Below are 14,706 nucleotides of genomic sequence, written 5' to 3'. Positions count from 1 at the left end.
GGAAAACTCTCTCTCTCAAAAAAAAAAAAAAAAAAAAAAAAAAGAAAGGGGCCCACCAATTATGCTTCTTAAATTATGTTCTTACTACTTACTCTATATGAAATTACTCTTCTCTCTATATACTGGTATATAGACTATGATATTGAGCGCTCATTTATATATATAAAAAGAAGAAAAAAAGTAAATGAATATACTTTTTTTTGTAGCAAACAAAAAAGAATAATAAAAATAAAGAATTATTATTGTAGTAATTGTAAAAAAAAAAAGAAACATATTTTTAGCAGGCGCATAAGCTTGATTCATTTTGTTGTTTGTCATTATTAAGCGTTTTAATAGTTGAATTAGAATTAGCATCTTTTCTCCATAAGCTTGGTGTTTCAATTATCTATAAAAATAGATACAAACATGTTAGACTATGTTATGTTTTAATATTTGATTCTATATATATATATATATATATATATACCTTCTCAACTAATTCTTCAAACGCTTGTCTAACGCCTACCTTGGTTTTAGCACTACATTCTACAAATAAGGTAGATAATTTTTTAGCAAAATTGGCTCCTTCTTCATATGTTACAACTCGTGATGATTCCTTATCAACTTTGTTCCCAACTATCATTTTAACTACATCAGGACTTGAGCAATATGTATTCACTTCATTCCACCAGTTATTTAATGCATCAAAAGTTTCTCTATTACTAACATCATAGACTATGAACTAGGTTAGTCTTGTATATTACATACACACATATCATTTTATCTATTTACCTAGAATAACTCCTTGTGCTCCTCGATAATACGATGATGTTAAGGTTCTAAATCGTTCTTGTCCCGCAGTATCCTAGCATGATTATTTTCAGTTAATTCATTCATTCATACTTTATTGCTGTCATATATTTATATGTATATGTACCCAAATAGTTAATTTATACATTTTCCCATTAACTTCCATCATGCTAACCTTAAAGTCAACACCTATAATAATTGAAGTCTAAGTTAACAAAGAAAAAAAAAAGGAAACAAAGAGAACGAGACTTTTTATACATTGAATGCTTTACCAATAGTAGCAGAAACCTCTTCTTGAGGTAAAAAAGTGTCGTCTGTAAATCGTAAAAGTAAAGAGCTTTTTCCTACATTTGAATTACCAATAAGCAATAATTTTAAAGTAGGCACTTGTTGCTGTTGTTGTGACATTGTTAGAATATATGTATGCTTAGATAAAAAAAAAAGGAAGAAACAAAAGAAAAAAAAAAGGTTTTTAATGTAATGATCAATTATCAGGTTATTATAAAATTACACACGTGACAGCTTCATTCTTCGTAATGGTAGTAGGCAACAATGCGCTCATGTTTCAGTCATTCTTTTTTCTTTTTCTTTTTTTTTTTTTTTTTTTTTTTTTTTTTTTTTTTTTTTTACAAATAAAATTTCCTTTTATAGCTTTTTTTTCCTGTTAGCTTATAGTGACTTGCACCTTAATAAATAACAAGGTTGTACCTGTTTATGTTTCTACCAAACCATAAAGCTTATATTAAATCCTTTTATAAAAAGATACTATCAGAGGCATCTATCTTTTTTGATGACAGAGCACGGTAATTTAAATTTGAATGAGAAAATGTTCGATAGTTGATTTTTTTTTTTTGAAATAGATTGTATATAAAGAATCGAGCACGGAGAGCATTTAAGGATTACAAAACATGTGAAGACATTAAAAGAGTAAAATATAAAATACGAGAAGGCAGAAAAGTAAATACGATTAAATTTCAACAATAATCATACAAAATACATACATGCATACATACATACAAACACATGTAATGACATAAATTTAACTTTTAACATTAAAGCATTTACATCGATTAGAAAAAGCAAACAGAGGTCATACTAAAAGTGCTTTAAATATACTTGAAGAGGTTTATGGTGTAAAAGGGAAAACACGACATGGATTGCTTTATGTAAGAAGAATTCTTGGAAAGCATTATACATTTTATATTCAATATTGGTGTTTTTTTTTTCTTTTGTAGCCTTATTTAAATGCACATCAGCCTGATAATTTAAAGATCCAATCTGAACCTTTTGTACCTCATGCTCCTCGTACAGCACCTCCTCCTGAATTATGTCCACCACTATGTGCTTTAGTCACTCGGCATTTGGGTAAGAAGGTAGAGCCTGAATTGCCTGTCCCTCAATATAAGCCGTTGCATGTTGGCAGAAAAGCAAACCTATTATGGAAACATCGATCCATGATTTTAGATAAAGTGCATTTACCTTTACCATTTGAGATTTTATGTGAACTTGAAGCGAAAGCGGGTGCCCCCGAATCTCATCCTATGGCTTGCGCTACACTTAAAACGGGTGGTCCCCAGTGGGATGACTTTTATGCTCCTATTCATCCCGCCGTCAAACTGCTTGAACACTTGGATCCTCGAGTAACAATAAAGCCCTTTGATAAAGATTTAATCGCCCTTCGATTGAACTATCGATTGCCAAAATCACCTTACATGACGTCTAAACCAAGTCTCTTGGAGTACTTGTGCGATGAGGATGAACATAGTAAGGATTCGGTCATTACAGATGCATGCTATAGTCCTCGAGAAAAAAGAAGACTGTATATAAATCTTTTGCGATATATTCCTTGCATCGATATGTTCCCTGCAAATCAATTATGGAAAAAGGGAATCAATTATAATGTATTTACATCAAATTGGGCTCCAAAGTCAGTGAATAGATTATTAGAGGATGTACCTAGTGAGGAAGTGATTCAGACTACCTTGGATTCTTCTTTTCCAAAAAAAAATAAAAATAATAAAACGAAGAAATAATGTATCAACCCTGTTTCCTTATATAATCATCTTTATATCCATTATGTAATCATAGGATCACTACGACTGACCTATTTATATGATGGGCTAACCAAATTATACATTGAAAAAAAACAAAAAACAAACCTACAGACTACTATTGCTGCACAGATCAGACATTTATTTTTGGTATTAAATAGAATAACTAAATATAGCTAAATATCGAATAATAGACAATATAAATACAAGGGAATTATAGTTAATGACTCACAATACATATATACAATATACATATATTATTATTATTAGTATTATTATTATTATTATTATTATTATGTTTTTTTTTCGAGCGAAAATATTATTCGTGTATCATAAAAAGGGGTAAACATGAAAACTAGCGAGTTTTTTTTTTCTTTTTTTTTTCTTTTTGCTTTCTTTTCTTCTGTCTGAGTGGTGTGGAATAATAGGATTAAAGTTGTATTCTAACAATAGCATCTTCAATCAATCGAACGTCACCATCTTCAAATCCATGCACTATACGTCTAACGTCAGGTTTTGCTAACTGAATTCCTCTTGAAGATAATCCAAATGTGACTGCAAGATGATCATTTGAATTATAGTGCTGAGGAAAGCTAGACATCATAAGTTCATTAAGAAGCTCTATTTGTGATGAAAGTGCTGGATCATCTATATGCTGAGATAAAAAGCGAAGTGCAGGTATAATATCTTCTCTTACCATTTCTTCCGCATAATGATTTCTTGGAATAGGTTGTACAGGTGGTGTTAATTCAACAATCTTATTTGTACGGTCAATAATATGTATTAATGTTTCAACTATCTTTAGTATAATAGGTTCTGGTAATCTGGAGAAAAATAATAATGAAGCTAACAGCTTGATTAATTTGGGATAACTTCTTAACAAAGCACTATAAAAATGACCAGTAAATAAGGTGAGTATCATCATAAATGCTTCGACTTTATATATAAATATATACCAAATACAATCATCATTAGCTAATGTGGTGATATTTGTTAAAACCCAAAGGGCTTCTTTAAGTATTCGCCATTCTTCTTTAGATTCTGGATTAATTGCTTTTGCTGATGAAAACCAATTACGTTCTTCTGGATAATATATATGGCCAGGTATAACGAGATGGGCTATCACTCCTTGCATAATATTCTCATTATAAACCACTTTACGTAGCATTTGTTCACTACCTGCTGCCAAATTAGAAATAGTTAACATGGCATTCCTACGTAACTGTGGTATTGTATCAGGGGACAAGTACCACCATATATTATTTAAAAGATCTGCATTAAGTAAAATTTCAATATATTCATTAGGTCCAGAAGAAAAGTTACTGATAGTTTGCAATACGGGTAAAATAGCATCAGAAGGTTGATTTCTATTGATGTTTTTTTTTCTAAGTACATTTCAAATACATGAAGCCATTTTTAACTTACCTTAATAAATTAACCAATCTTGGACATAATCGAGGATGTAAATTCCAGGAATGAAAAAATGGATCATAGTTGTACATATTACTAAGAATTCTTGATAATCCCCAACTAAATGATATATATATATATATATATATATATATCTGCCATATAAGATATATGTATTCAATAAATAACATAGAATAGACATACCATGCTTCAGTCCAAATTTCTTCATTATCAAAATGAATACATTGAGAAAATGCATTGACTGCTACTAAATATTGTTCCCAATGTTCAATCGTCTTGAATCCTCCTCGGCATATATTTGCCAAAGACCAAGTTAGATCTTTTACATCGTCGCTATCCTCTTTACTTTTACATCTAATCTGTCCACGTTCATCGATTGGGATCTGTTCCTGATCAAGCTCCGCATTTAATTTATTATAGACAATTTCACATTTAATAGTCAACGCTTGTGCAATGTCACTTATCAAGTTACTTTGAGCCATACGTTCTCGATATGAAGGTGATTCAATAGACACATTGGCTAATGCCCATGCAGACTGTGATTTAACTCTAAAATTTTCTGAATTTCGAAAGCAATAGACTAACGAATTAATTACACCTGAATCAACTAATTTTGCTGTATGCTCTCTTGTTCCATACTTTTTTTTTTAAAAAAAAAAAGAAAGAAAGAAAGAAAGAAAAAAAAAGGAAAAGGATGTGGAGAGGGAAAAAGATACAGTAATAATAATACGAATCAATGATAAGCCCAATTTATACATTTATATTTTTATATTACTTACAGCCAAGTTGGTGATAATCCAAGCAGCTTCATACTTTAAAAAGTAATTTAATTAGTTTGATCCTTAATTAATAAATAAAAAAAAAAAAAAAAAGGAGGGAGGGGAGATTACCTTTAACTCATCATAACCGGGAGTCTCCAAAATAGTCTTGAGTATTTCGTCAATATCAAGTTCAAACACCATTTCAATTCGACTTAGTGAAATATTTTGCGTAAGATATCTTCGTATATTCTTTATAGCAATTTGACGTAATTGGTAATCATCTGAGGATAAAAGTACATTTCTACATTCATAAATCTATTTTATACAATTAATTCCTTTACTTTATCTACTGTCTTAGATAGCTTACATCGTTACTATTTAATACTACTTTTGCAGTATCATCAATTTGGTTTTCTAAAGAAACATTGGCAAATTTTCTATTTAAATCTCTTAAAACGTCATCAGGTTCAAATTCATTGACTACCATAATGATAATCTTTAAAGAAAAAAAAAAAAAAAAGAAAAGAAAAGAAACTGAAAAAAAAATGATATAACAGCCGGTAAATCAAAAATAATAAACTAATAAAATAAAATAATAAATTATTTATATTTATTAACTATCATATCATTCATGTTCAAAGTTATGTATAAGGGGAAAGAAAAGGCTTGCATATGATGATAACAGCTAATAAAAGTGGACTACTCTTAATATGTGTCATTCGAGTTTTTATATAGGGAATCTAAACAGGTTGTAACAACTTGTTGGTTCCTATTATTTTGATTTGTGAAACAATATAGGCTGCTCCGCTGAGAACAGATCCTCATTATTATAAATTACTTTAAAAACACGTATTAATGAAATCATAATAGTCCCTTCCTTCCCCCTTTTATCAATTATAGAACTTCTTTTTTACATAATAGTAATTCCCTCTCTTACATGTGTATCTTTTTCTTTTACATAGAATATATATTTATATATTTTTACAAAAAAATAAAAAAAAATAAAAAAATAAGGACATAAAATCAAAGAAAAAATAATATATAATGTGTAATATTTGTTAGAGTTACTAGGTGTTTTTTTTTATACACACAAAAAATTATTCAAGAATATGAGAACATAGATTTCACTCTTTTACCTATTTTTTTTTCTTTTTTTTTTTTACAAGAAATAATCGGGAGTACGTCTGGTAACATGAGGTTCACCTTTTCTAGGTGCAGGATCAAATTGAAGGCTAAAATAGATGTATATGAATAAAAATTTAATAAACATACTTCATATCTACTTACAATGTATATTTCATATGTTCATCAATCTCCATAATAGCGGCTTGATTACCACAACGATAACAGTAATTAGGTGCACTGAAGATGGTAACGACATTACGATCATGAGTCCAATTATAACCCTATAATAAAAAAGTAAGTCATCTATAGAAAAAAATTTATATGAATTTGTTAACTACCTCCATCACCAGTTGATGAGCTCTTGCTACTAATGTAAGACCGTTGTTATGGTTAAATGTTTCTGCAATATCTTGACCAAATGTATAACCTGCACCACGAGGAGAAATACCCCAACCACATCTATCATCAGGATCAGACCATAAAAGGTCACACATAGGACCTTCATGAGGAACTTCTTGAACACGGTCTAATGATCGAACTTGATCCAATGTATCAATTGAAGGGGAAAGACCACCATGAAGACAAAAGATCTAAGTAATAAAAAAAAGAAAAGAATAAAGTTTAACAAAAAAGATGTAGTTGTATATATAAAAGTAAGTCTCATTTACTTGGTCTTCAATCAATGCAGTTAAAGGCAAATAGTCAAAAAGGTCGGTAAACATCTTCCAAACATTAGCATTTCCATATTTTCTTAAACATTCATCATAAAAACCATATACTTGAGTAATTTGACGAGATTCGTGATTACCACGAAGGATGGTAACACGGTCCTTATATCTTACTTTGAGAGCAACCAAGAATGTAACAGTTTCGACTGAATAATATCCACGATCGACATAATCACCCATAAATAGATAATTGGTATCGGGCGAGTTACCACCAATGCGGAAAAGTTCTTGTAAATCATGAAATTGACCATGAATGTCACCTTTTTTTTGGGGGGTAATTTTAAATAAGTGTTTTTTTTTCATCTTTAAATAACGTTCTTTCATTTACCACACACAGTAACTGGACATCTTACAGGTTGAACATTAGACTCTTCAGTAAGTATTTCACGTGCCTAATAAAATAGAATAAAGATAAGCACATTCTCTTTCTCTTTATTTTATTTTTTTCATCTTTAGCATTAAATGAAAAAAAAAAGAAGCATAATGAATTATAAATATTGTAATAATACCTTGTCGCACAATTTCTTAATTTCTGACTCTGGTAATTGTTTACATTCAGAAAGTTGTGCGATCCATGCATCTACATCAGCAACAGAACTAACAGCGGTCATTATATCTTTTAATATTATATAGATAAAATATTAAATGGAAAAAAGAAGGGCTATTATTTTTAATTAAAAGAAAAAAAAATAAGATGGGAAGAAAATATATTTATTAATAAAATAATAAAAAAAAATGTGCTTTCTCTTTCTTCCTTTGGGCGTAGTAGGAGTTATTTCAACAAAAAAAATAATAAAAAAAAAATGAAAGACAAAAAAGACAAAAAAATGTAAGGGTGACGTATACAACATTGTATTTTAAATCTCAGTTAATAGATACTCAAGTTTGTCAATTTGTCAATTTTATTGTTGGAGAAAAAGGAGTCAAAATAATAGTGATCAAGACAGTATTATGGAAGAATGGGAGGACTCAGTAATTAGTTCAAAACAACAACAATGGGTGGGCAAGATTCTTAACCAGCTTAACGTGTGATATTGTTTAGTTGAACGCCTTTAAACTTCTATATTGTATGCATCAGAATCAGTAATTGAGATGTATGCTTTTATTCTACCCGGATTGATGAAAAAAAAAAAAAGACTTGTAAAAATAATGTACTATCACTAGGCTAAAATTATATTCAGTGAATGTATAGACTGTACTCTATTCATAAACAATCAAATCTATTGCTATTTCATCAGTCTCGAATTTGACAAGATTTTGGTAGTTTGTTTTGATATAAAAACTGGAAAGGTCTTCCATAACATAGTTAGAACAAATTTACTGCTCTTTATTGTATTTAAAGCTATTTTCCTTCTATTGCTTTTTTTTGTTGTTGTTGTAAAAAAGAGTTTGAAAGTCTTCATTTCTTACTATTTGAGCTCTTTATAGTTAAAATTAAAAGAAGATGATTTCTCTCGTTATTATATAAACAAATATAGGAAAAGTCACACATTCATCAGCACCCCAGATCAACAAGCAGCATAAATTTTATAAGACTGAATGAATTGACAGAGGTTATTATTAATGATAAAGGATAGGTAAATGTTATATCTGATGTTTACTAAGGCCTCAAATCAATATCCTTAAAACTTCATTTGATTTGGATCCAAAACAAAGAAAAAAAAAAGATTTCTTTAATTATCCAATCAAATTGCTAGAATATTATTCTAGACATATTGGGGTGTTTGTAGAAAGTATCGTTTTATATAAATCTTGCACAGTCTAAAAAAAAAAAATTAAATATGTATCCACCACATATTTTTTATCATTTCTTGGTTTTTTATTTTTATTTTTTTTTATTGTGTATTTTCTTTTTAGGAAAAACCTTTTAAGTAACGAAGGTATTTTATTTTTTCCACAAGTTTTAAAAAAAAAAAAAAATTATTTAAACAAATCTAATCTAATCTAAATTTAATTATTTAAACGATTAAATAAAACCATTAGAAATTTAATTAAATTCAAAATTCAAAATTCAGAAAATGAATTCTTTAGTAAACCATCCAATGGGTGGTTTTAACAAAGAAAAGCTTCAGAGCCTTGTTCAGGTAGAATATGAAGCCAACTAAAATAATGTGAAAAAGAAAGCATTTCATCAAACAATTAATCTAACTCTTTCTTTTTTTTTTTCTTTCTTTCTTTCTTTCTTATATTGATATGAAAGCGCGTTCGATATCTTCAATCTCAAGGAGCCAAGGAAGATAATAATCCAGAATATGCTCAGATCATGAGCTTTCTGAAAAATTTACAAAATAGTCAACAACAAAGACAACAATTACAGCAAATGCGACCTGGTATGAACATAGATCAAGTAGCTTCTTCTAATCCTTCTTCAACTATTGCTTCACCAATTACAAGTGGGCATGGTAATTGACTTGGATATAAAGTAAACCAAGATGATTCATGTTAAAAATTAAAATTTTATTGATTTTTTAGATATGCCTACAGCTTTTACTCAGACTCAACTAGCTGCTTTGAGACATCAGATTTTAGCTTATAAACTTATTTCAAAAAATATGGCTTTACCACCTCATCTTCAACAAGCTGTTTTAACTCCTACTACAGCACTTTCTATGGAGGGTATGATTCCTGTAGGTCAACCACCATCCTCTTTGAATGTCAATCCTATCACTACAAACAATATAGATCATGCTCAAACCTCTGGTGTTTCGAATGCTGCTGCTGCTGTTGCTGGAAATAGGATAGGTAATTCTACAATTAGTACCACTGTCACGACTACAGCTGCTGGTACTCCCTCTCAGTCTTCCTCTGCTCCCTCCGGCCAAATCAACACAACTATCAATAATAATAATAATAATAATAATCAACAGAAAATTGAATATAATGCTTATGCATCACCTTACGACTTATTGAAAAAGCCTATTAATGCCTTTACACATGCCTCACGTCAACAGCATTTATTAATCCCAAGCATTACACCAATCGGCCTCGACCCTTGTTCCATTATCTCGGAACGTAAAAGACGCATGTTAAATCGTATACAACATCGCATTCAAGAACTTGAAAATTTACCCAGCAATTTGAATGATTCGGTGAATAGGTTGGAAGAGGAAATTCGTAAGCCAACAGGTACGATTAAATTAAAGGCTATTATTGAGCTAAAAGCATTACGTCTGTTAAACAAGCAAAGACAATTGAGAGAGGAGATTGTGGCTGGTCTCAAACGTTCAACCACACTTGCAACCTCAGCTGATAGATTAGCCTATCGTCGTATGAAGAAACAATCATTACGTGAGGCACGTATGACAGAAAAAATTGAACGACAACAACGTACAGATCGTGAACATCGTGAAAAGCAAAAGCATTTGGATTACCTTCAAACCATTTGTGATCACGGTCGTAGTCTTGTTGCTGCACAAGCCAATTGGAGATCGAAACAGAATAAGTTGGGTCGTGCTGTTTTACAATATCATCAGCATATTGAGAAGGAGGAACAGAAACGGGCTGAACGTATCTCTAAAGAACGTATTCGTGCTTTAAAGAATGATGATGAAGAAGCCTACATGAAATTGATTGATGAGGCCAAGGATACTCGTTTAACACAATTGTTGAAACAAACAGGTGCCTTCTTGGATTCTTTAACTCAGGCTGTAAAAGAACAGCAAAACGATCATCGACAAGATCGTTCATTCAGCTTGGATAATGATGATGATGATGACGATATGGCAGCCAATGACCCCGATGCCAAGAATGATTATTTCCAGGTTACACATCGTATCAAGGAAGAAGTCACTCAGCCTGATATCTTGGTGGGTGGACGATTAAAGGATTATCAATTAAAAGGTCTGCAATGGATGGTGTCACTTTATAACAATCATTTGAATGGTATTTTGGCTGATGAAATGGGTTTGGGTAAAACAATTCAGACAATTAGTTTGATTACTTATTTAATTGAAAAGAAAAGACAAAATGGTCCTTATTTAATTATTGTTCCTTTATCGTAAGTTGTTATTCCCGAATCGCATTATGCCTCCTACTTGTTTAACAAAAAAAAAAAAAAAAAAAAAAAAAAAAAAAAAAAAGAAATTGACCCTTATTTTAATAGTACACTTACCAATTGGACACTTGAATTTGAGAAATGGGCGCCTTCTGTCAAGACAATTGTCTACAAGGGACCTCCTAATACACGTAAAGAACTTCAAAATGAAATTCGTTATAATGATTTCCAAGTCCTTTTGACTACATTTGAATATATTATCAAAGATAGACCTGTTCTTAGTAAAGTGAAATGGTTACATATGGTTGTAGACGAAGGTCATCGTATGAAAAACACCAATTCTAAACTTACTGTCGTTCTTAGACAATATTATCATACCCGTTATAGACTTATTTTGACTGGTACACCTCTTCAGGTAAGGCAAAAATAAGGAAAAACAAACACCAAAACTAAATTTCTCTTGACTTGCTTGATTTTCGAAATTTACATACATATATAGAATAATTTACCAGAATTATGGGCTTTACTTAATTTCATTTTACCTAAAATTTTCAAGAGTGTAAAAAGTTTTGAGGAATGGTTCAACACACCCTTTAATAATCAAGGTGTAGCAGATAAGATTGGTTTAAATGAAGAAGAACAACTTTTGATTATTAAACGTCTTCATAAGGTGCTTCGTCCCTTTTTATTAAGACGTTTAAAACGTGATGTAGAAGCTGAATTGCCTGATAAAGTAGAGCGTGTCATTAAATGTAAATTATCTCCTCTTCAAGTTCATCTCTATACTCAAATGAAGCGTAACGGTACACTCTACACGTCAGACGTTGTGAAGGGTAAAACAGGTGTAAAGGGTCTTAATAACACGATCATGCAATTACGTAAGATTTGTAATCATCCTTTTGTCTTTGAAGAAGTGGAATCGGTTGTTAATCCAAGTGGCTTATCCAACGAATTACTTTATAGAACCTCTGGCAAATTTGAATTGTTAGATCGTATGCTTCCTAAATTAAAGGAGACAGGTCATCGAGTCTTGATCTTCTTCCAGATGACACAAGTGATGAGTATTATGGAAGATTTTCTAAACTGGAAGGGCTTTTCTTACTTGCGTCTTGATGGCTCGACAAAGGCAGATGATCGTTCAGAACTTTTAAGGTTATTTAATGCAGAGGATTCACCTTACTTTGTGTTTTTATTGAGTACACGTGCAGGTGGTCTTGGTCTGAACTTACAAACGGCAGATACAGTCATTATCTTTGATTCTGATTGGAACCCTCATCAAGATCTTCAAGCACAAGATCGAGCTCATCGTATTGGTCAAACAAAGGAGGTTCGTATCTTCCGTCTGATCTCTACCAATTCAGTAGAGGAGAATATCTTGGCCAGAGCCAATTTCAAGCTTGATATTGATGGTAAAGTCATTCAAGCAGGTAAATTCGATAATCGTAGTACAGAAGAAGACCGAGAGGCGTTCTTGAGATCACTTTTGGAAGATAAAGCGGATGAAGATAATGATGGTGATGACGAAGATATTGATGATGAAGAGTTGAATGAGATGCTTCAAAGAAGTGAAGCCGATCTTGAGGTCTTCCATCGTCTTGATGATGAAAGGGAAGAAAATGATAAACGACTTTGGCAGGTGTTAGGACGTCGTGGTAAACCTGAACGTTTAATTACAGAGGATGAATTACCTGACATTTATTTAAATGATGATCCTTTACCTACGCAAGATGAGGATCAACATCATTTCGGACGTGGACAACGTGCAAGAGAGACGGTACGATATGATGATGGATTGACAGAAGAACAATGGCTAAATGCACTTGAAGATGAAAATGTTGATTTAGAAGAACTGATTGCCAAGAAAGAAAAGAGGAGACAGAAGCGAATGGCACGTCTGTTAGGTGAACCTGAGCCTATGATAGATGAACCAAAACGTCTAGGTCGACGTAGACGTGAAGAAAGTGTTAGTGTTGCTTCTGAGGAACCTGTGAGTAGAAAGAGAGGTAGACCAAAGAAGAGTGAACTTGATGTAAGTGATACTATTGTTACATATATAATGGGGAGGGAAAACTGATATATATGTATATCCTTTTTTTGGTAGAAACGTAAACGTGGTAGAAATGATACAGAATTAAATAAACCTGATACTTTACCAACACATATTAGAGAGAGTCTAACAAAGGTATTTAAAGCATGTTATCAGGCAGTTGAAGAAGCTACTGTGGAAGATGAAGAGTAAGTTGATTCTTTTATATAAATATATCCTTAAATAGAAGATGGTATAACTAATCGACTGATTCATCTTTTTTTTTTCTGGGAAAATAGAACCTACCGTAGTCGAAGTGAATTGTTTATGGATCTTGTTAGTAAACGTGATTATCCATTATATTATACAATGATCAAAAACCCGATATCAATGAATATGATTAAGAAACGTATTCATTCTACTTTTTATAAGAATATCGCACAGTTTAGAGATGATTTCCATCTAATGTTTAATAATGCAAGGATATTTAATGAAGAAGGATCGTTTGTATACGAAGATGCTAATGAAATGCAGGTAATTATTAAAAAAAAAAAAAAGGCATGCCACTTTTTTTTTTATTTATATAGCTAAAACACACATATACTCTTTTGTTGTAGAAAATTTTTGATGCTAAATTGGAAGAATTATGTCCAGGAGGCGTGTTACCGATAACACCAACAAGTATTCACTTTAATAATAACAACAACATTAATAGTCATTATAATAACAACGTTTCAAGTAGTCATGGCAACGCAACCTCTATCTCATAATTGTTGGCAAAAAAAAATTTTTTTTTCTTTCTTCCTTTCTTTATAATAAACAAATAAATAATAATAATAAAAAAAAGAAGATATCATATAGAATATGTATTTAATAGAATAAATATGTATATATATATATATTTTTTTTTCATTTCTTTTTTTTTTTATATAAATATATAAATATAAAATAAAGATCTTGGCTCCTCTTTGACTTTTCAAGACATGTTGAGATTATCACAAAAAGCTTCGAAAGTGCCTTGGAAAAAAAAAAGAAAAAAAAAAGGCAAAAAATAAGAGCTCCTTTATTTAAATATTTTCAAAAAAAAAAAAAAAAAAAAAAAAAAAAAAAAAATTAATAGTTGTAGTAGCTTGTGACTTATTCATGACTGTTGTTGTTTTTTTTTTAAAGATTTTTTTTTTTTTTTGTTGTTGTTGTTTGATACACATATAAAAAAAAAAGGGTTCAGTTCAATATATCCATATAAATTATTATTTTGAATAAGAAAAATGGCTGGTAGAATAACACGTTCAGTAAGAAGACAACTCGAGAATAAAACGCAACAAAAAATTGACTTGGATAATTTGTCTGCAATAGAAGTTGAAAAGCTAGCATCCAAACTAGATGATCCATTGTCTGAAAAGTCAAGTCCAAAGGAAAATAAAGCAAAGATAGAAGAAAAGGAATCGAAGAACAAGAAAGAAAATGAACAAATACAGACAAATGCTGATGATGATCAAACTACGGAAGAGAAGTCAACATCAAAAGAAGAGGATGCAGAATCTATACAAATAGCAGAAAAAGTAAATGAAGATGATAGCGAGTCATCAACTGATGAAGATGATGACGACGAAGATGACGACGACGAAGATGAAGATTCTTCATCCGAATCATCAAGTGATAGTTCCGATGACGAAGTTGATCTTGATGAATTATTAAACAAGGCAGAAGAAGCACTTTGTTCCAAACAAAAGGATACGATTCAACTTGATGAAGAAACAAATAAGGATCATCTTGATGTGAATAATTTGAAACTTCCTAA

General features: G+C 30.9%; 5 protein-coding genes across 5 annotated transcripts; 2 read left to right on the top strand and 3 right to left on the bottom strand.

Annotated features, from left to right (window-relative positions):
* Positions 1-17: 17 nt before the first annotated feature.
* BX663DRAFT_534488 (P-loop containing nucleoside triphosphate hydrolase protein) lies at positions 18-1,266 on the bottom strand. The gene is made up of 5 exons (XM_051530573.1): positions 1,062-1,266; positions 917-978; positions 772-844; positions 467-714; positions 18-385 (listed from the first exon to the last, which is right to left on the bottom strand). Exons 1-5 carry the CDS (start codon positions 1,195-1,197, stop codon positions 278-280), a joined length of 627 nt encoding a protein of 208 aa, XP_051387256.1. The 5' UTR covers positions 1,198-1,266; the 3' UTR covers positions 18-277.
* A 139-nt stretch (positions 1,267-1,405) lies between these two features.
* Positions 1,406-3,209, top strand: BX663DRAFT_495377 (uncharacterized protein). Its single transcript, XM_051525631.1, has 4 exons — positions 1,406-1,592; positions 1,650-1,746; positions 1,848-1,955; positions 2,025-3,209. Exons 1-4 carry the CDS (start codon positions 1,504-1,506, stop codon positions 2,820-2,822), a joined length of 1,092 nt encoding a protein of 363 aa, XP_051387255.1. The 5' UTR covers positions 1,406-1,503; the 3' UTR covers positions 2,823-3,209.
* Positions 3,128-5,549, bottom strand: BX663DRAFT_495376 (armadillo-type protein). Its single transcript, XM_051525630.1, has 7 exons — positions 5,400-5,549; positions 5,162-5,347; positions 5,051-5,083; positions 4,455-4,909; positions 4,266-4,370; positions 3,797-4,207; positions 3,128-3,727 (listed from the first exon to the last, which is right to left on the bottom strand). The coding sequence occupies exons 1-7, from the start codon at positions 5,517-5,519 to the stop codon at positions 3,271-3,273; spliced, it is 1,767 nt and encodes a 588-aa protein (XP_051387254.1). The 5' UTR covers positions 5,520-5,549; the 3' UTR covers positions 3,128-3,270.
* Positions 5,550-5,979: 430 nt separating this feature from the next.
* On the bottom strand, positions 5,980-7,688 carry BX663DRAFT_495373 (serine/threonine-protein phosphatase 2A catalytic subunit alpha isoform). The gene is made up of 6 exons (XM_051525629.1): positions 7,395-7,688; positions 7,214-7,277; positions 6,826-7,145; positions 6,496-6,747; positions 6,320-6,438; positions 5,980-6,264 (listed from the first exon to the last, which is right to left on the bottom strand). Exons 1-6 carry the CDS (start codon positions 7,494-7,496, stop codon positions 6,192-6,194), a joined length of 930 nt encoding a protein of 309 aa, XP_051387253.1. The 5' UTR covers positions 7,497-7,688; the 3' UTR covers positions 5,980-6,191.
* Positions 7,689-8,681: 993 nt separating this feature from the next.
* Positions 8,682-13,751, top strand: BX663DRAFT_557837 (SNF2 family N-terminal domain-containing protein). The gene is made up of 9 exons (XM_051531786.1): positions 8,682-8,765; positions 8,869-8,969; positions 9,086-9,287; positions 9,358-10,882; positions 10,988-11,294; positions 11,379-12,908; positions 12,981-13,114; positions 13,205-13,439; positions 13,523-13,751. The coding sequence occupies exons 2-9, from the start codon at positions 8,904-8,906 to the stop codon at positions 13,673-13,675; spliced, it is 4,152 nt and encodes a 1,383-aa protein (XP_051387252.1). The 5' UTR covers positions 8,682-8,765; positions 8,869-8,903; the 3' UTR covers positions 13,676-13,751.
* The last annotated feature ends 955 nt before the right edge of the window (positions 13,752-14,706 follow it).

The sequence above is a fragment of the Cokeromyces recurvatus genome, assembly GCF_025118155.1.
Source record: "Cokeromyces recurvatus strain NRRL 2243 chromosome Unknown BX663scaffold_2, whole genome shotgun sequence".
Taxonomy (NCBI): domain Eukaryota; kingdom Fungi; phylum Mucoromycota; class Mucoromycetes; order Mucorales; family Mucoraceae; genus Cokeromyces; species Cokeromyces recurvatus.
This window is presented reverse-complemented; position numbering and strand designations above follow the sequence as displayed.

Bases quoted from the DNA above. Each gene is read 5' to 3' on its own strand.
- BX663DRAFT_534488 (XM_051530573.1), bottom strand. From the start codon at position 1,197: ATGTCACAACAACAGCAACAAGTGCCTACTTTAAAATTATTGCTTATT. The intron at 979-1,061 runs GTAAAGCATTCA...CAATTATTATAG, and splicing joins AGAGGTTTCTGCTACTATTG to GTGTTGACTTTAAGGTTAGC. The intron at 386-466 runs GTATATATATAT...CTATTTTTATAG, and splicing joins TTGAAGAATTAGTTGAGAAG to ATAATTGAAACACCAAGCTT.
- BX663DRAFT_495377 (XM_051525631.1), top strand. From the start codon at position 1,504: ATGTTTCTACCAAACCATAAAGCTTATATTAAATCCTTTTATAAAAAG. The intron at 1,593-1,649 runs GTAATTTAAATT...TTTTTGAAATAG, and splicing joins TTTTTTGATGACAGAGCACG to ATTGTATATAAAGAATCGAG. The intron at 1,956-2,024 runs GTAAGAAGAATT...TTTCTTTTGTAG, and splicing joins CACGACATGGATTGCTTTAT to CCTTATTTAAATGCACATCA.
- BX663DRAFT_495376 (XM_051525630.1), bottom strand. From the start codon at position 5,519: ATGGTAGTCAATGAATTTGAACCTGATGACGTTTTAAGAGATTTAAAT. The intron at 4,910-5,050 runs GTAAGTAATATA...TAAAAAAAAAAG, and splicing joins GGATTATCACCAACTTGGCT to TATGGAACAAGAGAGCATAC. The intron at 4,371-4,454 runs GTATGTCTATTC...TATATCATTTAG, and splicing joins GAAATTTGGACTGAAGCATG to TTGGGGATTATCAAGAATTC.
- BX663DRAFT_495373 (XM_051525629.1), bottom strand. From the start codon at position 7,496: ATGACCGCTGTTAGTTCTGTTGCTGATGTAGATGCATGGATCGCACAA. The intron at 6,439-6,495 runs GTAGTTAACAAA...TTTTTATTATAG, and splicing joins CTCATCAACTGGTGATGGAG to GGTTATAATTGGACTCATGA. The intron at 6,265-6,319 runs GTAAGTAGATAT...CATCTATTTTAG, and splicing joins GAACATATGAAATATACATT to CCTTCAATTTGATCCTGCAC.
- BX663DRAFT_557837 (XM_051531786.1), top strand. From the start codon at position 8,904: ATGAATTCTTTAGTAAACCATCCAATGGGTGGTTTTAACAAAGAAAAG. The intron at 11,295-11,378 runs GTAAGGCAAAAA...ATACATATATAG, and splicing joins TGACTGGTACACCTCTTCAG to AATAATTTACCAGAATTATG. The intron at 13,115-13,204 runs GTAAGTTGATTC...CTGGGAAAATAG, and splicing joins GCTACTGTGGAAGATGAAGA to AACCTACCGTAGTCGAAGTG.